This window comes from Drosophila kikkawai, chromosome 3R (genome assembly GCF_030179895.1).
Source record: "Drosophila kikkawai strain 14028-0561.14 chromosome 3R, DkikHiC1v2, whole genome shotgun sequence".
NCBI classification, from domain to species: Eukaryota; Metazoa; Arthropoda; class Insecta; order Diptera; family Drosophilidae; genus Drosophila; species Drosophila kikkawai.
The window spans coordinates 32195700-32219954 of NC_091731.1; the positions used below are offsets into that span (position 1 = coordinate 32195700).

At 42.5% G+C, this 24255-nt stretch overlaps 4 protein-coding genes across 9 annotated transcripts; 1 reads left to right on the forward strand and 3 right to left on the reverse strand.

The window, feature by feature from the left end:
• Positions 1–67: 67 nt before the first annotated feature.
• On the forward strand, positions 68–1651 carry LOC108077663 (uncharacterized). The gene is made up of 2 exons (XM_017171082.2): positions 68–678; positions 903–1651. Exons 1-2 carry the CDS (start codon positions 123–125, stop codon positions 1463–1465), a joined length of 1119 nt encoding a protein of 372 aa, XP_017026571.1. The 5' UTR covers positions 68–122; the 3' UTR covers positions 1466–1651.
• Positions 1637–16385, reverse strand: kumpel (kin of rumpel). 6 transcript variants are annotated; one of them, XM_070286641.1, is made up of 11 exons: positions 16206–16379; positions 15063–15724; positions 12608–12767; positions 5608–5673; positions 5502–5553; positions 5371–5438; positions 5149–5303; positions 4841–5090; positions 4399–4779; positions 4173–4342; positions 3695–4093 (listed from the first exon to the last, which is right to left on the reverse strand). In XM_070286641.1, exons 2-11 carry the CDS (start codon positions 15605–15607, stop codon positions 3820–3822), a joined length of 2121 nt encoding a protein of 706 aa, XP_070142742.1. In that variant the 5' UTR covers positions 15608–15724; positions 16206–16379; the 3' UTR covers positions 3695–3819. The 6 variants fall into 6 exon arrangements, with proteins under 6 accessions (XP_070142746.1, XP_070142742.1, XP_017026819.1 ...); XM_017171330.3 differs by having other exon boundaries at positions 3696–4093; positions 16281–16385; XM_070286644.1 differs by lacking the exons at positions 3695–4093; positions 4173–4342; positions 4399–4779; ... (3 more) ...; positions 5502–5553; positions 5608–5673 and adding exons at positions 5730–6088; positions 6146–6318; positions 6373–6753; ... (3 more) ...; positions 7678–7729; positions 7799–7864 and having other exon boundaries at positions 16281–16385.
• Positions 16386–20164: 3779 nt separating this feature from the next.
• On the reverse strand, positions 20165–21542 carry LOC108077594 (lipase 3). Its single transcript, XM_017170987.1, has 3 exons — positions 21405–21542; positions 20623–21348; positions 20165–20560 (listed from the first exon to the last, which is right to left on the reverse strand). Exons 1-3 carry the CDS (start codon positions 21540–21542, stop codon positions 20165–20167), a joined length of 1260 nt encoding a protein of 419 aa, XP_017026476.1.
• A 1008-nt stretch (positions 21543–22550) lies between these two features.
• Positions 22551–23950, reverse strand: LOC108077595 (lipase 3-like). Its single transcript, XM_017170988.1, has 3 exons — positions 23786–23950; positions 23001–23726; positions 22551–22934 (listed from the first exon to the last, which is right to left on the reverse strand). The coding sequence occupies exons 1-3, from the start codon at positions 23948–23950 to the stop codon at positions 22551–22553; spliced, it is 1275 nt and encodes a 424-aa protein (XP_017026477.1).
• Positions 23951–24255: the final 305 nt, after the last annotated feature.

A 24255-nucleotide genomic window follows, 5' to 3' on the forward strand; every position in this document is an offset into this window, starting at 1 on the left:
AATATATATAGAAGTAATTCATGGAGCTTCAAAATTAAAGGCCAAACAACTAATAATAGCTGATTAATCCTCCTATATAGTTTTTAATCAATCTACAATTTGAAAAACCGTCAAAAAAAATCATGATTCCAAATTACATCTTTACAAAATCGTCCAATGAATTCGAACACAATGTTCTAAGAAGGAACTATAAGGGTCAGGACAGTATCCCTCCGCGCAGCAGTGGTCGGCTTATGAATACGGGGCAAAACAAGTCAAAATTTAAGAGCGTGGATCCCGGCCTAAGGCGCCCAGCACAACAGTACAAAAGGGGTACTCGTAACGCTGATACCGCCACCAAGGATCCCTTTACGCGTAACGTGGGCTTTCGTCTTGAAGCTGGGAAAATAGCCGGAAACGTTAAGCCACAGATCCTAGGAGTTTTTAAGACAGACTCTGCTGCCCAAACATTACACATGCAGACCGATCCCAGTCACAAAGCGCAATGCGACCTGCAGGAGTCCTTCACCGACTTTTTCAGCATTATCCACGACAATGTTATAGAGTCGGTAAAGAATGCCGTGCGAGAAACAGTGGCCAAATGTTTTGAGCAGTCCATGACCAAAATAGAGCTGCTGACCCAGGAGATACGTAACCAGGAGGCGCTGATCAACAAAGTCCATCGTGATTTAACGAGTAGTAAGTGTTTACCTTAAGAAATTTTAAGCTAACTTTTCTTTTATATTATTAATATATATCTCCTGCTTAGAAAATGCTAGGTAACTTGTTAATAAAACCTCTTTTTAAACTTTTTACTAGTCAACCTCCACTTTTAAGTTAAAGAAGAATTCTTAAAATTTCTTAAAGATTTTGAAAATGTTCCTTATGCTACTTTAATTCCCACTGAAACCGTTTCCCCCTAGAAATGGCTGCTCAGAGCGAGACCAACTTGAACCAGTTCAAGTTCCTAACTCAAATGCTCATCGACAACCAGACCGTTCACTACAGGGCCCTCAATCAGGCGAAACAGAACAGGCAGCGTCGTTTGGAGGAACGCGAACTGGAGAGGGAGCAAAAGCTGGAGCGGGAACGGAAGCGTTCCGTAGGCACCATTAAGGGCGGAAACTGTAGCCCTGATCTCTCAAAAAGATGCACAGGTGGCGACAGCAAGAAAGCCCAGTCCCGAGTTCCCCAGCACAAGCTGTCCCAGCAGCAACAGCCGTTAGTCTATCAGATGTGCAAGAGAAATACTCCCCAAATGAAAAAGGAATCCATTTCGAACAGCATGCCGAATCTTTCGGGATATCCATCAAAAGCTGCGGCGGGGGTCATCAAGCGCCCTGGATCACGTCCTTCCGGCAACAAGGGATCCGATCGGGAAGTATGTATCCCAGCCATGACTTATCCAGCCTGTACAATGCCTCGGCGAAGGTTCTATCAAACCGTTCAATCCATACTCAATCAAGTGAATGACACGAAAAAATAATAGTCTTAAATTAAACGCTAAGGGTTTTCCATGTCTGTTAGTTCTATGACATGGAAACATTCGATGTCCTTGCCATGTCATAGAACTGACATTCATGGAAAACTTGTACAAATTATAGAAAATCTTTGTGTAAAAACAAAAAATGAAAATAATTTTAATAAAGCAAAAATGTTTTGTAATAAGGTATATAGTAAACTTTGACTTTATTCATTTATTATAAAGTAAATCATAGCATTAGTAATAAAGAGCCTCAATTTAAATAATAATAAAGGAGTCATTATAACAAAGCTTTAAAGTTCGGATAAACACAATTAAAATAATAATATTTAAATGCAAGAAATAGGAACATTGTGAACAACATTAAAATATATGAAATCTGTGGATTAAGGCTGATATTCCGACATAAACCTAGTCAGAACTCTCGCTAAGCTTCGGTGCCTCTGGTTTTTTAAGCTCAACGGTCTCGTAATACTGATTCTTTCGCAAATAACGCTGGACAAATGGGGCCAATAGGTTCTCATCCACATTCCGGATATCCTGACGTCCAAATACCAAGGTGGCCAAGTTGGAAAGAATAATGGTTAGCGAGGCACCCAACATGGCGTACAATAAGAAGGACATGTGATACACCGAAGAACCGCTGTGGGGTTCGCTAAAGATAAAAATGTTAGATAATTATAAAGTTACAAAGTCATTAAAAACAGCATAAAAATACTTACTATTCCGCTGTGGAATTCAGGTAGCGACTCATATCAAATTCATAGTCACACTGCTCAACGGAAACGGGCAGCTTGGTGTGCCGAAAGGATCCGGTTATATTGGCTATTTGAGCATTCACCGCTATCCAGGCCATGGTCATAAACGAGGCAATGCTGCCCAGGAAAACGCACTATAATTCGGTAATTAAAAACATGATTTTGATTATTATTTATTATATAGAATCCTACAGTAAGCCTTTACTCACCTTTTCGCCCACCCAAGGCATCAGCATGCCCACCGTAAATATCCCCAACATCGGGCCATACAGGCTCGACTGGAGCGTGGCCGACAGCTGCAGGACCATGCCCAGTTTCTCCACCACATAGACCATAAAAATCGAGCTGATGCCAAAGGTTACCACCACCAGGCGCATGGTAAGAGCAATATGATTCTCCTTCATTGCCTTTCCCATTCGCGGGCGCACAAAGTCCTCCAGGATTACGGCGGCCAGGGAGTTAAGGAGCGTGGATAAGGAGCTCAGCGCGGCACTAAACACAGCCGAAACGAACAAGCCTGGCAGTCCAGGAACCACGCCCAGGACACGCATCACCAGCAGGGGAACCAACTGATCCCGGCGGCCAGCCAGCTAGGGATTTATATTTTACAATGTATTTTATTATATGAAATATTTCGAAAGAACTTACCCCCGTAGACATGGGATCGCAGTCGTAGTAGGTGGCATAGCACACCAAACCCACATACACACAGCCGCAGTAGAGAAGGACTAACCCAATGGAGAAGGTAAATAGAGTCTGTTTGATGGCCTTCAGTGTTGGCAAGGACATAAACCGCTGGACTGTGGCCTGGTTGATCGAAGTACTCTGCAGCTTGAAGAAGGTTCCACCCACAAAGACAGAGAACACGCTCAGCCGCACAGTGGGATCCATGGTCCACCTAGGTTTAAAAAAACAAAATCTTTAAGAAATGTATCTCAAAACTTATATATTTTAAACCTACTCAGGTGTGTTGAGGCGTCCACCTTCCATGTTACGCTGCCACACCACCCCAAAGCCACCCAAGTCCACAGTGCCCTTGATCATGATTACTATGAGGGAGCCGTACATGATAACGCTCTGAACCACATCTGTATACACCACTCCCTTGATGCCGCCCACGCAGGTGTAGAAGGTGCAAATGATGATCACTATGGGCGTGATGGTGTGAATTCCTATGCCAGATACTTGGTTGAAGGTCAAAGCCGGCACATAGACCGCTATGGGAAGCCAAATGATCTGAGGAAACAATAAATATAATAATAATTATAAATAAAACATAATCTTGAACTCTTGAATCTTGAAACTCACCGCTTTTAGGACAAACAGACTGGCTCCGAACAAACGCATTCGCCGGCTGAAACGTCTCTCAAAGTACTGAAAGAATGAGTGTGTATAAGTAGGGATTCTTCAAAGAACGCTGATCATATAGGACAGACCCAGTTGAAGGTTTCATTTACAGGTAAGCTAAAAAAGTCAAGCTTATGCATTCGGTTAAGATTAGGTACAAGACAATGCTTAAAGCTAAGAAGAAACTACAGGTATTTGGGTTGTATATACAGGTTAAATATATTTATAGGATTGAGATTATTATGATTATCCTTAGGACTTTTCGTCCTGCTCCAGTTTGGGCAACGTTTTCGATTCGTGTAGGGCCAATTCTGCCTTCTCATCGCTGGCCACACTCTCGTATTGGCCGTACCAATATTTCCTTAAGACCGGACTTATCAGTTCCTTGTCCACCACACGGGGATCTTGTCGACCAAAGTACAGGGTAGCCAGCAGGGATCCAAGGACAGTGCCCAGGGAACCGACTGTGGTGTACCACAAAAATGAGATCTCATGGATGCCGTGGTTAGTTGACTCCATCGGAGTTCTATATGAAAATAATAGAAATATTGGAATGGAAATTAGATATATATAGCTAATAGTGATCACTTGGAACAATTACATACGCCGTAGTGGTGGCATTCCAGTTGGCGGGCAGGTCAAAGGAGTAGTCGCATTCCTCCACTGAAACAGGCTTCGTGGGAAAGGTCAGAGATCCTGTGAAAATGGCTATTTGAGCCCGCACCACAATGTAGGCAGTGAAGCTCGAGGCCACCGAAATGCCCGCGAGGAGGCTCTATAAAAAATATTATATTAAATTATATAAATATTATATATTATTTTAAGCCAAACCTCAGTCTTTACAAAAGGCAGCAGCATGCCCACACTGAAGGCACCCAGCAGAGGACCACAGGTAATGGCCGCCACCGTGGAGGATAGCTGCATGACCAGGCCGAGTCTTTGAACAATCGGCACACTGGCCATCGAGATCAGACCAAAGGCTATGACTACGCCACGCAGCACATATGCTGTTTGTCGCTCAGTCAGGGGCTTCTTACGGAAAGGTTCCACAAAGTCCGTAAGGATCACACCAGACAGGGCATTCAGGGCCGTCGACAGGGAGCTCAGGGCGGCGCTGAAGACACCGGCTACAAAGAGGCCAACCAGACCGGGAATATGGCCCACACTTTTGACCACATACAAGGGTATCACCTGATCTTTGGCACGAGCTAACTGTAGAAAATAAAAAATATATATTTATATTTAAAAACTTATAATGAAAATAGATACTTACGCCCGTTGTGATGGGATCGCAGTGATAGAACTCAGCAAAGGCCAGCATGCCTATATAGACACACATCAGCAGGACTATCATGAAACCAATTAAGGACCAAATCAGAGCCTGTTTCACGGCCTTGTTGTTGGGCAGAGTGAGATATCGCTGGACAATGGCCTGGTTAATGCCATTGGCCTGGAGTTTAAAGAAGGCGCCACCAATAAACAAGGCAAAGACACCCATTCGTACTGTGGGATCGAAGGTCATGCTGGAATATATAATTATTTATAGCTAAAAATTATTAATTTTTTGAAATAAATATTTACTCTGGAGCCACTAGGCGGCCATACTGACGATTGTGATCCAGGACCACACTTAATCCTCCCAAATCCGAGGTGCCTTTGACAATGACTATGGCCATAGAGCCAACCATTACTATGCCCTGAATGACATCTGTCCAAACAACGCCTTTAATACCGCCCTTAAGAGGAAAATTAATAAATTAAGAATAAAAATAAATAATAAATAAAGTATTTTTAAATACTTACCACACTGGTATACAAAATGCAAACAAAACTGGTCAGGGGAACAATGGTGCTGACACTTATGCCAGAAACTATTGAAGAAACATTAAACTCATTAAACCTTTTAACAATAAAGTCAAGATATTTTTACTCACCTTGATTGAGTGTTAAAGCTGGCACGTAAATACAAATAGGTTGCCATAAAATCTAATAAATATATTTAATTATTATATTATTTTTTCAGTTATTAAACAAACTCACATTCATCACCACAAACAGGCAGGATCCAAATATGCGAACTCGTCGATCAAAGCGTCTCTCGAAATACTGCGATGAGATTAAACAAAAACAAGAACAAAGAGTTTATAGGATGCATGGTTATGTACAGGATGCGCTGGATAAATGAGACATGCTAGGACACCACACCAACAACACACCACAATCAATAAAAAGCATTTACACAGAACAAAAAAGAAACACATTTTTTATTTAAACAATTTAAGAAGCACTTTGAGCTTCAGTTTCGGCTTTGCGTTTAAAAAGATCCTGCAGGTTGACAGCCTCGTAGTTCTTGTTGGGCAGGAAGCGTCTCATGCAGGGCGTGATCAAAGCGGGATCCATTTTATTAAGATCCTCCCAGCCGAAAACCAAGCTAGCCAGAAGGGAGACCGCAGTACAGATAACACCACCGAGGGCAGTGTACCAAAAGAAGGATAAATGATAGAGGTTACGCTCCGAGGGCCTAGAAAAGTAATACTTGATGTATGTTTCCAAGACCAAACCCACACGCCATACTTACCTGTAGCTATGGATGGTCTCCTGGACGGTGACATTATCAAAGGCATAGTCACAGCCATCTACGGAAACGGGCAACTTGGGATAACGAATCTCTCCATTCATTTGAGCCAACTGAGCCTTTACACAGATCCAGGCCAATGCCAGAAAGGACACAAGGCTGCCCACCAATACGCTCTATTAGGAATATAATTTATATTTATAATTTAATTTGAAAAGCTAACAACTCACCTTTCCCTTGACCCAAGGCAGGCCCACGCCCATGGCATAAATGCCCAGCAGTGGACCCATTGACACAGCCGCTGTGGTGGTGGCCAAGGGAACCACCATTCCCAGCTTCTCCACGATGTTGACCAAGCCAATACAAGAGAATCCGCAGACCACGACTATAGCCCTAAGCCAGAAGGCGGTCTGGCGTTCCGTCAAGGGCTTCCTCAGCAAGGGTCTCACAATATCCTGAGTAATCACACATGCCAAGGAATTTAGGCCCGTGGAAAGCGAGCTCAGGGCAGCACTAAAAACGCCAGCTACAAAGAGTCCCGGCAAACCCGGCAGGGAACCCAAAGTGCGCATCATTAACAAAGATGGCAACTGATCACTGGCAGCAGCCAACTTTAAAGGCGAAAAAATCGCAATAAATATTTGATTAAAGTCTAGATTTTACCTCTTATTTACCTTAGTACTTATGGGATCACAGTCATGGTAAACAGCGTAGGACACCAGACCCATATAGTTGCAGCAGCTCAGGAGAAAAATTAGGAGCAAAGTAAAGATGAACATGCACCGCTTGGCATGGTCATAGCTGGGCAGGGAAAGAAACCTCTGTATGGACACTTGGTTGACATCCGAGGACTGTATCTTGTGCAAGGTGCCGCCCACAATGACAGACAACATGGATAGACGCACCGTGGGATCCCAGGTCCATCTGGAATAGCAATTATCAGCCTTAATTAATCATGCCCAAGGTCAAGAGACTCACTCCGGCATATTCAGACGGCCGCCGTCTTCATTGCGCTGCAGGACCACGCCCAGACCGCCCACATCGAAGGTGCCCTTGATGCAGACCGCCAAAATGGAACCGAACATTACGAAGCTCTGGATGACATCTGTCCAGACCACGGCCTTCAGTCCGCCCTGAAATGGCAACGTCTTCGAGTTGTCGAGTTCTCTCGGGTTGGCAGAAAATTTAATTAAGCCTCACCACACACGTGTAGAAGGTGCAAATAGTGCAGACAATGGGCGTAATCACATGGATGCCAGTGCCGGTCACTGAAAGCTCAAAATGCAAGGTAAATGCGAATATATTTGCATGTATGCACTCGAGAAAAATAAGTGGGTTAATAAGGAAATAATAACATTAAAATAATAGATAAATATTATATTTATTATCAATTATTAGCACTTATTAACCAACTTGGATTATGTTTACAAACTAAGTCAACATTTATTTGTAATTTTAAGAACAAGAGCCTGCTAATTTCTCTCATTGCTAGTTAATACGAATTCTTGTTGCGCTTAAACCAAAATCAAACTCACCCTGATTATAGGTGATGGCCGGCACATAAAGACACACTGGCAGCCAGACCATCTGTGGGAGAAAATAGAACCAGAGGAAATTCAAAGGGTTTAACCATAAATTAAGGATTGTAATACTTACGGTTCCAACGATGAAGAGAACGGAGCCCAAATTGCGTATGCCAGCCCCATAGCGCAATTGGAAGTACTGAAGGTTTAAGGTTTTCAGATTAGATTTAACACATTTTAGAGGCAGAAATACTTAGACAAAATATGATTTCATGCTGGGATATTTACAGGTCCTAAAATTAAAGCTAACTGTGCGGGAAAAAAAACTGAAAAGTGTGTCTTAAGGAAACATTTTATTGGCAACTACATGTGAATGGGACTAGTTTCTAGGATTTCTCATTTGGGACCTTAAAGGTGGTCTCTTCCAGCTTTACGCTGGAGTAGTTTGTCTTCTGGAACCTGCGAATGCAGGGCGAGAGCAAGTCAATGTCCACATCCTCGGGTTTGTTTCGCCCAAAGATAAACCCTGCCAGATGGGCGGTGACCACACCCACTGTGGCTCCTATCGAGCTGTACAACATGAAGGATACGTTGTAGAGCTGCTGGGCGAAGGTCAGGGACCTGTGGGGAATAACCCTAGGCGGTGAGTGGTTACTATATGGATCATGATCTTGGCGGGACTTACGCAGACTGCGAGGACATGGCAGACGTGGCATTGGCAGGTGTCATTAAAGGATGCTCGAACTCGTAGTCACAGCCTTCCACGCTGACTGGCTTGCTCTCGAACTGGATTTCCCCAGAGTTAATGGCCAGTTGCGCCGACAGGCAAAGCCAGCCCATGAAGAAGAAGGAGCAAAGTGATCCCACAATGGCGCTCTTTAAAGAAATCAATTAAGTTGCGAGTCTCTTTCTGGAGATGGGTTGACTAACCCTGGACTTGATGCTCGGGCACAGCAGGCCCATGACAAAGAGACCCAGCAACGGACCCTGGACCACCGAACCAATGGTCATGGACAGTTGCATCACATGGGAACCCATTCGCTCGACCACGAATACGAGGGCCACGCTCAGGACTCCAATGATCACCGTGCAGAGTCGCATAATGATGGCTGTTTGATGTTCTGTGAGTGGTTTCCTCGCCAGTGGCCTTATGTAATCTTCCAAGAAAACGGCAGCCAGGGAATTCATACCCGTGGACAGGGAACTGAGAGCAGCACTAAAGACTCCGGCCACAAACATGCCGGGCACGCCGGGAAAGGAGCTCAGGGATTGCACCACCAGCAGGGGAACCAACTGATCCTTGGCCACAGCCAACTAAAATGTATTTCAGAGTTAAAACAAGTTAACTTTATGGATTAAGTTTTGGCAAACCTTGGTGGTCAAGGGGTCACAGTCGTAGTAGGTTGCGTAGAGCAGCAGTCCGTTGTACATACATATAGCCATTAGAGCCACAAGGCCAAAGATGAAGATGAACGAGGTCTGGGCCATCTCCTTGATGCCGGGCAGAGACAGGTAACGCTGTGTGATGATCTGGTTGCAGCCCAGGTTATAGGCATTGTGCGCCAGGTTGCCCGCTAGCATAGCCGTCATGGACATTCGCACCTTGGGATCGAGCGTCAATCTGCATTGAAAATGTCAAAGATCAGGCAATAGTCCCACCCTAGATAACCCTTTTGCACCTACTCGGGCCACTCGAGGCGTCCGCTGTCAAAGTTCCGCTGAATAACCACGCCCAGCCCGCCCACATCCATGGTGCCCTTGATAATGACAAAGAATATGGCTCCCACCATAATAACGGTCTGGATGACATCCGTCCAAACAACGGCCTTCAGGCCACCAACGGTGGTGTAGAAAATGCAGACGAGGCACACGATGGGCGTGATGACATGGATATTAATGCCAGTAACTGGAAAGGTAATAGTAAAGGTCAACAGGAACTCTAAGTTTGCGACTTAATTCAAAACATTAGAAGGTCTAAATATGGCTTAATACATTGTCAAAAACCCGTCTTATGAGAATGATTTTTATACAATATAAAATGAAACTATATACATTTACTTACTCTTTACTGGGTGTAAGATATTGCTATACATGATGCATGGTGTTTCATTACATAACTTTAGGTCTGTGCTGTGTTGTTTAAAAGAAATTCAAGTGCAAATAAAAATATAACAACATAAAATTAATGATACAAACAATTTATGGCCTAAAAATGAATTTTATTGAGCCTAGTCTCGATTACGAATTTAATTCTCCTAAGAAACTCAAGCATAAGTACATCTCAATTTAAACATTAAAACATCAGATAATTGATGGTTTTTAAATCTTGAAGGCACAGCCTTAACCTAAGACTTATCGGTGGCTTCCTTAAGGGTATTCTCGTCCAGGCTGACGCTGGAATAGTTCGACTTCTGGTGTTTTCGCATGCAGGGCGAGAGCAGCTCGGGATCCACTGAACCGTCCTTATTTCGGCCAAAGAAACAACCGGCCAGATGTGCGGTTCCCACGGCCACCCAGCCCCCCATGACGGTGTAGAACATGAAGGAGATGTGATAGAGCTGTTCCGCGAAACTAAGAGACCTGTGGGAGGGGGTTTTTGGCACATGAGAAAAGACAAACAGACAGACAGTGGCGGGCTCTGGCTAACTTACGCTGACTCTGCACTCGAAATGGTGGCATTGGCTGGCGTCACCAGGGAACGATCGAACTCGTAGTCGCAGCCATCCACGCTAACCGGCTTTACGTCGGCCTGAATCTCCCCAGAGTTAATGGCCAATTGGGCCGAAAGACTCAGCCAGCCCATGAAGAAGAACGAGACCAGAGATCCCGCAATGGCACTCTTAAATCAAACAAAAAACATGCATTTTTAGTGAAGAGCGGAAGGACACTAAGGACAAGAAGACACTAACTTTGGAGTTGATACTGGGACACAGCAGACCCATCGAAAAGAGACCCAGCAGGGGACCCTGGACCACTGAGCCCAGGGTGATGGCCAGCTGCATCACATGAGAGCCCATTCGCTCGACCACGAATACGAGTGCCACGCTCAGTACTCCAATGATCACCGTACAGAGTCGCATGGTTATGGCAGTCTGGCGCTCGGTAAGAGGCTTCTTCGCCAGTGGCCTTATGTAATCCTCCAGGAAAACGGCAGCTAAGGAATTCATACCAGTGGATAGGGAACTGAGAGCAGCGCTAAAGACTCCGGCCACAAACATGCCGGGCACGCCGGGAAACGAGCTCAGGGCTTGCACCACTAGCAGGGGAACCAACTGATCCTTGGCCACGGCCAACTGAAACACATTTAGCAGTCAGAGGAGTCCTTAAAAAACTGATCAAATAATCCCAAACCTTGGTGGTCAATGGATCGCAATCGTAGTAGGTTGCATAAAGCAGGAGGCCGTTGTACAGACACAATGCAAACATGAGAATCAAGCCCAGAATGAAGAGGAAGGATGTCTGGGCCATCTCCTTCACACCGGGCAGGGACATGTAGCGCTGGGTCATCATCTGATTGCAGCCAAACTGGTAAGTGTTGTGCCCCACAGTGCCCACCATCAGGGCCAGCATGGACATGCGCACCTTGGGATCGAGTGTGAATCTGTTTCCGAAGAGCATCGAAACGTGAATAAAAATGGAATAGAATGGCGGAGGTATTCCACCCACTCGGGCCACTCGAGGCGTCCGCTGTCATAGTTTCGCTGAATTACCACGCCCAGCCCGCCCACGTCATAGGTGCCCTTGATGACAACAAAGAATATGGCTCCAATCATAATGACGGTTTGGATGACATCCGTCCAAACGACGGCCTTCAGGCCGCCAACCGTTGTGTAGAAAATGCAGACGAGGCAAACGATGGGCGTAATGACATGGATATTTATGCCAGTAACTGTAAAAGTGTACAAAGGTCAGGACATGGACATGATATATGTGCAATTTATGCATATAATTTATATATTTACAGATCAAAAGAGTTGATAATTGGGATTATTTTCAACATAATTAAAACCATTAAAAATAAATATTTCCATATGTTTTTTATGACAAAAATGGAAAAGGAATGATTTGTAGCAGACTTGCAGTCAAAATTTTGAACCCATTAGTGACTTTCTAGGTTCTTGACAATTTAAATGATTTAATTTTGATATATTTTAGCTTTAACTTCAAGTTCTTACCTTGATTAAAGGCCAGGGCTGGTACATAGATGACAATTGGCAGCCAGACGAGCTGTGGAAAAAACAAATCCAAGGCTTTATAGTAAACTCGGGGGACTTCCTGCTAGGAGCTTGCACTTCGTTGCACTCAAAATTGAATTCTACTTACATTTGCGCCCGTGAAGAAGGCGGATCCCAGCAGACGAACGGACTTGTTAAAGCGCAGCTCGAAGTACTGAAAATATTTTTTTCCATTGTCGGATTGTCGGCGTCGGGTTAACACAATAAAAATGCACACACAAGCACTCGCAGAGACACTGACCGGCAGGACAGGGCAGTGCAGTGCAGAGCGAGTGTGTGCGGCAACGCGGCGCATACATAATCGACTATTACTCATACGACATGTAGCCAGCACCAAACTTATAAACTACGACTGTCCGTATGCCAAACCGGCGCACAATTGGTATTGTTCGGGCTTATTGCAGCCCGGCATGGCATTGTGTGCCAAATCCTCGTGGATACACATGCATATATCCCATTCTCAATCCCAATCCCACATTGGCATGCAAATAAAGTGAACCCTTTCAGGCGATTGCACGCTGTTTTTTTTTTGGTGGAAACACGGACTTCTCCTTGTTCTCTTCGGTCTCCCTTTAACCTTACTTACACATTAACATGCCAGCGAATATTACCAGATTCCAAAGATTTTGTACACTCGAAAGCATTGAATTAATGCGTAACATGCAGTACACACACATCTCTGTGCGATTGGATAACGTTCTGCTTACCTCATAGGTGGATGTCAGCTGGAGGTTGCAGAACACCGGCAGGAAGATGTACCACGAGATGGTGCCCGAGATGGCCAGCGTCACCAGGATGAAGGCGTATTGGGTGCCGTAAACATAAATTTCCGTCGAGGTTCCCAGCAGCGAGATGCCCGACACGAAGCTGAAAGCGGAATATAAAAAATTATTAGTTTGGGATAATTACGGCTGCAGCTCAAAGTTCAAGTTAACGCTAATTGTGCGCCGATTGATCGGAACTTTGGCCAAGTTTGACTTTTTTTTTTATTTTAGGCCTGGACCAAAAATAAACTTGAAGTCAATTTTTAATTGAATAAGGTTCGGGCCACTCAAGATGTTGGCTAAAATTATGATGGAGAAGAGGTCTCAGAAATAAAATTAAGGTTAACTTTGATTAGCATCATTCAAAACACGAAGAAGTTATTTTAAACAAAGCTTAGATGAGGTTTTTTTTAATATTGTATATTAATAATTGAATAATATAATAAATGCTGAATTTAAAATCAAGGCCATATTTATTATTATAAATGTATTTGTAATCTGTAACAAAATTTGTAGTAATTTCCTTGCTGCAATATTTCTGTAAAATCTGCTTAAAGTCTTTCAAGTATAAAAAAAGTAATTTAATATTTAGGACACTGTATATCCTGTTGATAAACTCCTCCTAAGTTTTTAATTAAATTAAGTTTATGCCAATCAATCACGGAAATTTCTGGCTAAACTTTCACAGAGGTGCCCAAAAAATTATTCAACTAAATTTAAGGTAAAAAAAGTTGAATATTAATTATATTATTCCACCGTGAATCTGGCACATCCGAGAGTTCATAATTAAATTAAGCTCGCTCCAAAGCATTTATGGGTGCAAACTTTAATTTAACAACTTTAAGGTAAAACTCCATTAACCAGATCGCGGCTTAACCTAATGCCTGGTCTAGCATTTCGTGTAAGTAACTTTGCTGTGGCCCTTGTATTTCGTAATCTGATTTTAATGATTAATGTCCATAACAATCATCATTTCAATTTTGGCCACAAAACAAATGAATTGCCGCCACAGACACACACAAAGTTGACGGCGGCCAAGAGAGAAATGCCATTAAAAGTTGATAACAAGCGGCGTTAAAGTACGCAGACACCCAACGACACGTTTAAAAAAAAATACAAACAGAAAAAAAATAAAGAAAAAATTGAAAAATCTGCAAAGCACAAAGGACATTTTGAAGGAAAAATAAAATGATGGCATGTAATTGTAATTCAAAGCACGTTGGCTGACGACGACAACAAATAGAATGCCATAACAATAAAAGGCTCACGAAACAATTGTCAGCGGGCGAGGCAAATGACCAAAAGCCCGGCCCTAGGATAGGCAGGATTGCCAGGATTGCGGGGTCCAGGTCGGTCATTAATGCGACGACGACGCCTAAGACAAAGGGACCGCACCCGTCTAAAGGTGCTTGACCAAAACGTGTCAAATACAATGCCCAACACCCACCCGTTCGCTGGGCCAGGACCAAGGTCACTCGGCCGAACGGGCGAACGGCGAAGAAAAAGTAATTTGGGCAAATTATTTGAGTTTGCGGCTTGGCGCAAGTTTAAATAACTTCAATCTGGCTTAGACACCAAAAGCGGCTAAGTTGTATTTATACCCCAGATACTCACACACATATCTATATATATATTACTTGCAAAGTTCCGCAAGCCATTTCAATATCAGCACAATCAACACGGAGGCCACCCCCTAATAGGCTTGACCCTGACAATGAATATTGTTTACGCAATCTCTCCTCCAGTCTTGTGTCGGAAACTTTTAAATAAAATGCTACACTGTTTGTTCTGGCCAAACAACTCGCCGGCAGCCAGACAATGCTGGACTGGGCCAGATTATTCCCTTGCCCAGATTACGTATACGCACGTTTGGCTGATGGCACAAAATAAAGTGAAATGACTGAAAATATATATATATATCTATAGTATATTTTGATTGATTTGGCCGGGGATAAGTTAAGCCCATTACGATAATTTGTGCAAATATTAGCCGAATCCAAGTGAATGCATCGCATTCAATTTTCGGGGATTAGCCCGGCTTAAAGAGACTGAAACAATAAATTTACAAATTTCCTGCCTACCACTATTTCCATTTAAGAGCTGGAACCTGTCTGCTAGGCCTTGTCAAAAGCAATTAAACACAAAGACACTGAGGAAAATAGAAAAGATAATTGGAAAATATATAGATTTTCACATTTTTACATTTTTTTTATAGAACTAGTAAATGCTTCCTAAACAAACTAAATAAAATATAAGATTTTTGTAAATATTGAAACTAAATAAAATAAATTCCCCAGTGAATATCCTATTAGCTGGCCACCGTAAAACACGCAGGGCCAATTAAGCATTTGCATACAAGCCCATGCCCCCAGCCGAAACTGGGTGAACTGTAACTCACCTGGCCACAAGTGACAGCGCGACCGGAAATACTTTCATTTGGCGCCCACCCACCAGGTAGTCCAGGGCCTCTGAGCCACGCCTCTCCTCCAGGCCCGCCGCCCCGGCCCGATCCTTGCCGGCCAGCTTCTTCTTTTTCTGGTTCTTCTCTATAAAGCCGAAATAGAAACCGATAACAGCGCACACGGCCAGCATGGCGATGAAGACCAAGTAATCAACAATGCCAAAGTGCTGCAGTGCCTGGCTCAAATCCTTCACGCTGAGTTTCTCTTCCGCATCTTCCAGATTGGATGAAAATGAGTGGGATGAAGTGGGCGTTGGTGTGGGCGTGGGCGACGGAGTGGGAGTAGTCCCTGAGGAGGTACTGGAGGGACTGGCGCCAGTTGTTGAGCCTGCAGAGACCGTGCTGCTAATTATGGCCACTGTCTTGGCAATCGCATTGACCACCGTCGTGGCAGCGGTTGTAGTGGTGGTGGTGGTGGTCGTGCTGCCTGCCAGGGTGGATGTGGATTCCCCCAGCTCCATGGGATCGGCAGTGGCTGACATTATTTCCGGGACCGCAAGTTGCTTTTATGTAGTTTATTTTTATCGACTTCCAGCCGCTCGCTTTAATGCGTTTCAGCTTTGATTACTTTTGCATTAGTTTTGCCACTCGCACACGCACTGTGAATTGATTTCGATTTTTCATTAGATATATTTTCGGTAGCACTGGGTACTTTAATCGCTTAACCGGAAAAGTTTTGGGAGGACTCTTATTGAATTTTCAAGGTTTTTGGAAGAAAAGAAAAATGAACTTAAAGCGAGTAAGGGGAACTAGAATTTTTTGTAGAGAAGGAATTAATCAGGACGCTTGGAATTTCATAAGCAAAGTTTAATAAAAAGGGAACATTAAATAAAAGAATATTATGAATAATATTAAGTAATGTTTAACACAATGCTCCAGCTAATTACACATACAATTTGAACAATTAATACTGTTTAAAAGACTTGTTCTGGTTGTGAAATGAATTAATTAAGATAGAAAGACTTGTTCTTTATTTAATATGAATTAATTAAGATAAAAAGCTATTCATTCTTTATATAAATCACTCTTCAAATCGTTATAATTTTTACTCAAAAACCAATAAAATACTACAGAAATTACTTTATACAAAGTTAAGCTTAAGAGAACTTTTAATAAAACTCTTATACAATCTTATATCTTATATCACACACGCACTCAAGATCCTTGACTTTCGGAATCAGGATATATCAATTAACTGTAGACGAGAGCCCGCACAAGTGTACGATCTGAATCTCCACCGAGCACTGAACTTAATTTCCGACTCAAGCACCGTTAGAGATCACCGTAGATCTTATCTAGCTTCTAGGCGCCGTAGCATTCGGCATCAGCATCAGCGTCAGCATCGCCAGAGCACGCCGATCATAATTCACGCAAATCTTGTAAGTGTGGACTGAGGCTTTGTGTAAGGCTTTATCGTCTAATTGGCCAGGGGCATGCCAGACGTGCAGCCCAGGCGAGATGAATAGATAAGTGCACACCCCCCATTCGGGGTGTGTGATGCTCTAGTGGATAGTCTCGTCGTCTAGCCGCAAATCTGCCAGATTGTAAATTACTTTCTTTGTACGCGGACGTGGCCCAGGCGAGACTTTATTGCCAGTGTGTCGGTTATATATAAAAATGCATATCCCTAGAACTTTACAGCTCTTCAAAAAAAAGGGGTAAATTTCCACGAGAATACGTTAAACTCTGAGTGTTCACTAGGCGAATAGCCTAGCTGTGGTTCAAACGAGTGGCTACTGGTTTTGTCAACACTGATAGACAAATTTGAATAAAGAACAAAGTTACAAAATGGTAACCTTTAACACTACAAAACATAGAGCTATAAAAACACTTGATATATATATTTGAGAAAATATTTAAAATATAATAAAATATAGATAAAGTCCTGTCAAATATTGTGTAGACAAACTTGGAAAATAATTATAAAATAATTATTTTTTAATATATTTTGAAATTCTTTAATCATAGAATATTAAGACTTGTAGCTTAGTGTCACCTTTACACATTGTTTTAACTGATGATTAGGCCAGAATTTTTGCTGAATGCGCTCAGTCAAGGCCAAGACGTGACGTATGCGTGTGGAATACGATACAAACTTGGATCTAATTAAATACTAAACGGTTTTTTTGTTTTTTATTTCCACCCCCCAGGTCAGGCCTGAATTTCGCCATGAAAGCCAAACCATTTCATGGCATTTTCTGCTGCGCAACAGGATGCGACACAAATTCAATTTTGAAAATGGCCAGCACAGTTAGCTAACCGTACGAATGCCCCAATTGGCCATATCCGACAGGCAATGGCAATCAAGTTGAACTCCACAACCCAATAAAAAAAAGTAACTCAATGTGGCATGTCAAGTGACAAAAAAGCAACAGAAAAAACCATGTCAGTTGTACATAGTTGTAGCTGTGGCAGCTCCTTCATCTCGGTTTTATTGGGTTTAATCGAAGAACAATGCCTGTGATATCATCCAAGTTATTGTTGGTGCAGCAATTTATACAGTAGCTCAGAATAGTCTGCTGCACTAGAAGAGGCTCTCCTTCTTGGTTCACATAAATAGCCAGCACACCAACACCAGCAACTAATTGATTTTTGACAATCAATTACGGCAATTACTTACGTCCCGGAGCAGGGTCGAATGGATGAGGTAAATTCAATTTGTGGAAACCTACAAAACGCACACACAACGTGACTCCAGCTTTTGGGTAATCTTTACCTGAGGTAATCCTTGAGAGCAAGGACAGCCTTCGAAGACTCGAAGAGCTAAGTAGAAATAAAGGGAGCATTCCATAAATACAATTTTCTTGGAAACAAGTTCTGTTTCTGTATTACATTAGTATTTATATCACGTTTCCTTCAAAATTTAAATTTTAAATATTTTAAATATTTATTTGAATTAATCTATCCCAAGAAAGTATTGATTTAGGTTGTAGAAACCTTAAAAATAAAACGTAGAAATTAAAAAATGATCTTGACCTTAAAAGTCCTCGTCTGTTAAATGGAAATTTCCATTAGCTTCAATAAGAAAATGTGAATTGACGTAGTTTCCATCTATTTTAATCCCATTCCTAAAAATAGTCTTACCAGGTAATCCCACAGATACCGGTAAAAATCCAAATATAAACAATAAACGTTACAGCATGTTGAAACGGCCTGATGAACGTGTAACAATAATAGTAAACAAAAGATAAAATCATAATTAAATTCGTAAATCTGTGCGCAGTGCTTATGTGCGGCCTTAAAGACCAGAACTAACCCACAGATAAAGGCCAGTGGCAACCGCAATATAAAACCCGGGCCAGCGTAAATATGGCGCCAAAACAAAAATAATAAAAAAAGATGATGAAAAAATGCCACAAAGCGCTGCAAAATTTAATTATTTTCATGCGATGAACAAAAAGGAAAACCCGGAGTTTAGCATATGCAAAATAATGGCCAAAAAACCGGCAATGGCAGCCGCGCACCACTTGACCCTTTTGGGCCGGTCTTAATTTGTCTGGGAGCCGCAAGTGTTTCTGGCCTTATGACTTGGCCCAGAAAATGCCAGCTTAACTCTACGGGAAGCCGCCCAAGTACACTCACCTTGCGCCCTTTTGTGAGGAAAATCCGAAGCCAGTCGAATAGTTGTGCAGTTAGTGTTTGGAAATGTTCCATTTCCGGTTGCAAGCTGCAGCTTCTCCATTTGCTCAAAGGGCCCCCTCCTGTAGTTGCCTTGACTTTGGCTCCATTTCGTTTCTCTTGTGTGTTTTCCCTTTTTTGATACCCGGTGATTTCTAAGGAGAAGGGTGTATGGTATTTGTATAATAAGCAGTTTTGATAAGGATCTAAAAATAGAGGAAAAATTTAAAGATTTCTAGAATTTTATATATATTTTTCTCAACAAAAAGGTCTCTACCCAGGCTCTGTGCTTCGGTTTTTAAGGGTATTTAATAGTGTATACCCTAAACTTGTAAGTTCTTTCTTGTTTCGTTGTGTGTTTTCCGTTTTGTGCACACACACTTGAGCCAATTTAACGCTTCCGTGTGCTTTTCACTTGCAACGCCTCGTTGACTGTGCGCTCAGAAAAACTTAGTGTTTGAGAATAGGGGCCAGGGGGGGAAAATGATTTAATTTCTAGCTAAAAACCGAAAACACAATCCGTAAATTAGCGCTCTGCCATGTACACTCCAATTAATCCAGTTAAGTAATCTCTGGGCATATTTCTTTGCCGCCAGAACTATTCGGGGCCATTGATTACACGGCCCTCAAATTAAGACCAATTAAATCAAATCCAGATTGGGCGGGCGGATCCAGCGAAACCCACGAATCCCACGCAAATCGCGTGGCCTTGAACTTGCCGCACAGCCCAGAGCCATTAGCCAAAAGCCAGACTCCCTTCGATCTAATTTCTTACTCAGCCTTCCAGCCTACATAGTACATACATATCCACCCGGGGGCATTTATGCCCAGACACATGGCCTGAAATCGACTTGGCCCTTTGGAGAGTTGCGCTGATACCGGGGATTGGCAGTGAAAAGCTTGAATATGCATTATTCTTTCAGCTGGCCAGCCATCCGCTGGCAATCAGAAGTTGCTCGAGTGGAAAAATTAAATGTATTTCTCTGTCCAAACATGTGAAGTGGGTTTGGGATGGATTGAAAAGTGCTTGGCTCCAAGTTGTGGTTCCAGGAATGGTGTCTGAAAAGTTGGCAGCTATGGCTTAAAGTTTTATAAAGCGTTGAGGTAAATATTAGTTTGTAATACGTATAAAAAATTAAAAAATACCAAGCTGAAAATGTTCAAAAACATTAAATAAAGCCACGGAAAAGTAAAAGATTCTTTCAACTTCCTTACAATAGAGAGAAAATAAACGTAATTTATCTTTCAAATACTTTGTTTAAATCTAAATGTTTAGGTGGATTTTATATTTCCCTTTTCAGTTTTTTTCCTCTGCCTACTTAATGTTTGCCTTAGTCTGACTAGCTTATCACCTAACTTAAAGTAAATCCGATTGCCAACGGTATAAAGTCCCCGTCGAGATTAGAGAGGCTATCTATCAATCACATTCCACTGTTCTTTGACTCGTACGCCTGCATGATGGCGATCACAGGTTCGTTCACATACACTCGCACCTCATGGTTCAGGGCGTAGTCTCCATGGTTCCACTCTTTGTCGTCCATGTGGTGCATCTCCTTTTTAGGCAGTCGCTTGGCCAGTGCCTCCACATCTTCGACGGCGGCCAAATCATCGCTGTCCGAGTACCACATGTGCACTTCGGCGGTGATCAGTTCCACAGGATACTCTGGCGGTTCTTCGGTGCCATAGATCTCCAGATTCTTCTTGATTCCATGATCAAACTGCCTGAAGTAGCCGGAATGATGTTCTTGCAGATAGTGGAGCATCTGATCAGTGGAACAACCTGCCGGATGGGTGGCCATAGCATCGGGCATTGCCGTCTGAAGGAAATTTACATATGAAATTTAAATATTTAGGAATCTAAAATTAAGTTTCCACTTACCATATTAACCCGACCGCCGGCGTAGAGAGACTCCATGGCTCTGTCGCACACTGGACGCAGCATAAAGTCCGGCTGGCAGAGATTGAAGAATAGGGCCATCACGAACTCATTGTGTGGCAGAAACTCCTGGCAGCCAAAAAGCGTGTCAGAGATACCTCCGTTTCCCAAATACCGACTGACGGAACGCACAAAGGAGCTGCCCAGGTTCTTCATGATGGCCACCGGGGCAAACATGTGGGCGGTCTTGATCTTCTTGTTATATTCCGGCAGCGTAGACATTCCGGCAAAGAAAACCGTGGTGCCCTGCGAGTGACCCACATAGTGGATGGCCTCCTGCCCCTGGCCATTCTCCGTGGCCAGGGCATAGTCAATGATGGCGGTAATATCATAAATGGCAATCTCATGCCAACTGAATTTCCAGAAACTAGGATGTTCTGTGGAGATCTTGGTGTGGTTTCTGGAGTAGGAGGTTCCACGTGCATTGCCCATCCACACATCGTATCCTGCATCGGCTAGCAAATAAGGAAGACTATCGTTGGGTCCTTGCAGAATCCAGGCATCAGAGCAGCTAGTCAATCCATGTTGCAGCAGCACTATGGGTCGCTTTACGTTTTGATTCTGCAATTTGTGGGAATAGGGAATCCGGAATACGCCCACGACATAGCCATCCTTGGTGGTGATGTGATGATGCTCCGATGGGTAACCATGGAGGGCTGTGCGATCGGACTACGAATAAAATAAAAAGTTGTAGATACTTTAAATATATTTAAACTTAGGCTCACCGTTGTCAATTTCCCTTTTAGGCTGACATGAGCCTCTGGATTATCGTACAGTTTATAAAAATCGATTGGCGCTTCTAAAGCTGCGGCATAACTGCCTGCCGCCAAACCGGCCAGGATTATCAAGGTAAGGCTCTTCATATTCCCGCAATGGTTCGATGCCAACTGACTATGGCCAAACACATGACTTTCAGCTTTTGTAGCAATCCGCGGGAGGTTCAGTTTCAAGTAGCTCTTACTATCGAGGGTTCGATTATAAATTTAGACTGTCAAGATAGTGTTTAATTAAGGAAAGCGTTAATCTAAAAGTTATAAAAGTAGGATTAAAAGTGTTTACATTATAAAATTGAGACCAGGGATGGCAGGAAATATCGATATACCAAACTTGTATCAGAGTTTGAAGCTTAAAACTATATTTTAATATTTTGAAAAATCATTTTTATTGTTGAGAAATAAAATACAGAAAAGGAGGAAATAAAGTAAATAAGCTTTTTTAATAATAACTTTGATTTTTACAAATTTGATATATAAAAGTTTACTATATTTGTATGTATCAACGATTTTATTTAATTATTACTTAGTTTTTTTAAATCTCAGTTGATCATAAAAGTGGGAAAACCCCAAAATTAGTATATAGATTAGCCCCAACCGGAGAGAGTGTGCCATAAAGTGATTGATGTTTCCGAATGCGATAATTCAAATAACTAAACGCGTCACTTGGCGCACTTAAAAGAGCTTAACTTATCGCCTACTTAAGGCACTTCAGTAAAAACTCCGATAATCTAGCAAAAGAATTTACCCCCATCGACCGTGTGGGTTGTTTTAGATTAGCAATCCATTTATAGATTTAAAGAGGGGTAGCTTTAAACTTTTATGACCTCTACTTCTTCATGGAAAATGGTTTTTTGATTACAAAAGTCGGCTAAGTTCTAATGACTTAAATATGCACAAGGAGGAAGTGGGTTTCGAGTGTCAAGTGCAAATCAGTTGGCTTCCATTCAGTAATGAAGTGGTCCTACTTATGGACGTCTCAGCTATATCCGCTTGTGATAAGATATAGTCAAACTAATTGTAGTTTTGATTTTACATAAATATTAACTATGATAACTACATATATATAAATGCTAAGTTGGTGGACTATGCCCACTATCACTTGTCCTCGTACTCATTTATGAAGGCTATAATCGGATCATTGATGTACTGGCGGACCTTCCAGTTGTTGATAAAGTCCATGTGATCCCACAGCTCATCCTCCATGTGATGCATCACCTTGTTGGGCAGTGTGGCCGCCAATCGGAGGACGTCCTCCACAGCAGACATGTCATCGTTGTCGGAATACCAGAGATGCATTTTAGTTGTAATCAGCTCGGTGGGGTAATCCGGAGGCACTTCACTACCATACATCTTCAGATTCTTTTTGGTACCAAAGTCAAACTGTCGGAAATGTGCAGATTGATGCTCCTGCATGTAGTGCAGGATTTGATCCGTGGAGACCCCAGCAGGCGATACATCGGAAAACAAAGATTCGGCAGTCTACAAGAGATATATAAAAAATAAAAATAAATCTGATATTTATAGACAATATTTAAATATACATACTGTATTAGTTCGTCCCTCCTCCACTTGAGTACTCTCATTGCCGCTGCAAAAACTGGAAACCACCGATTCCGGTCGGCAAACATTAAAGAATAAAGCCAGGACAAAGTCGTTATGCGGCAAAAACTCCTGAGAGCAGAAGAGTCTCGAGTAGAGGTTGTTAAATCCGAGATATGGAGACAATGTATTGACCATAAAGTCATCCATGTTATTCATAAAAGCCACAGGAGCCAACAAGTGGCTGGTCTTGATTTTCTTGTTATATTCTGGTCTCGAGGACATCAGCACCAGCATCACAGTGGTGCCCTGAGAATGCCCCACATAGTGAATGCCCTCCTGATCCTTGCCATTTTCCGTGGACAAAGTATAGTCGATGGCTGCGGCTATGTCATAGTATCCAATTTCGTGCCAGCTGAAGCGCCAAAAATTTGGATTTTTGGTCGTTAAAGAGGTGTGGTTCCTCGAGAACCTATTGCCCCGGGTATTTCCCAGCCAGACATCGTATCCCGCATCGGAAAGGAGGAATGGCAGGCCATCATTCGGTCCCAAACTAGGCCAGATATCGGAACTAGCAAAGAGTCCGTGCTGGAGAAAGACAATCGGTCGCTTTTCATCCTGATTCTGTAGGTTGTGGGAGAAGGGAATGCGGAACAGACTGATGATGTAGCCATCTTCAGTCGTTACATAGTGACGCTCGGCTGGGTAACCATGCTCTTCAATAAAATCAATCTACAAAATATAAAAATATTAATTTAAGACAATTTTAGTTTGTTTATTTAAATACTCACCGTGGTTGGGGCCTTGGCCAACGACAAATGCGCTTCTGGATTGTTAAATAATTGATAAAAGTCGCTGATTGGTGCAGGATCTTCAATCAGAGGTGCACATTGGACCACTGTCCCCAGGAAAATGCCTATCAAGACGACCAAGACTGCGATGTGATTGGTAGGCATTTTGAGACTGAACTACGGTAAAAACCAAGAGCACTCTGCCCTTATAAAGACCACCTCCCGCCACTTGAGTTGAGTGGTTTTATTGATACGAGACCGATTATTCCACGAGCCAATTAAATGGGTATAAACTCGAGTGGTGGTAATGTCATAAACTCTCTCATGTACACGCTTGGGGAAATAACTTTTACACTTAAGTTTCTTAGTATTCCGGAAATATTTAAATAAATTTGTTAAGAGTTTATAATTTAAGTATTCAACTGAAATTGAAAGAACTTTAGAACTTTTACTTTTTCAAAAAAATATAT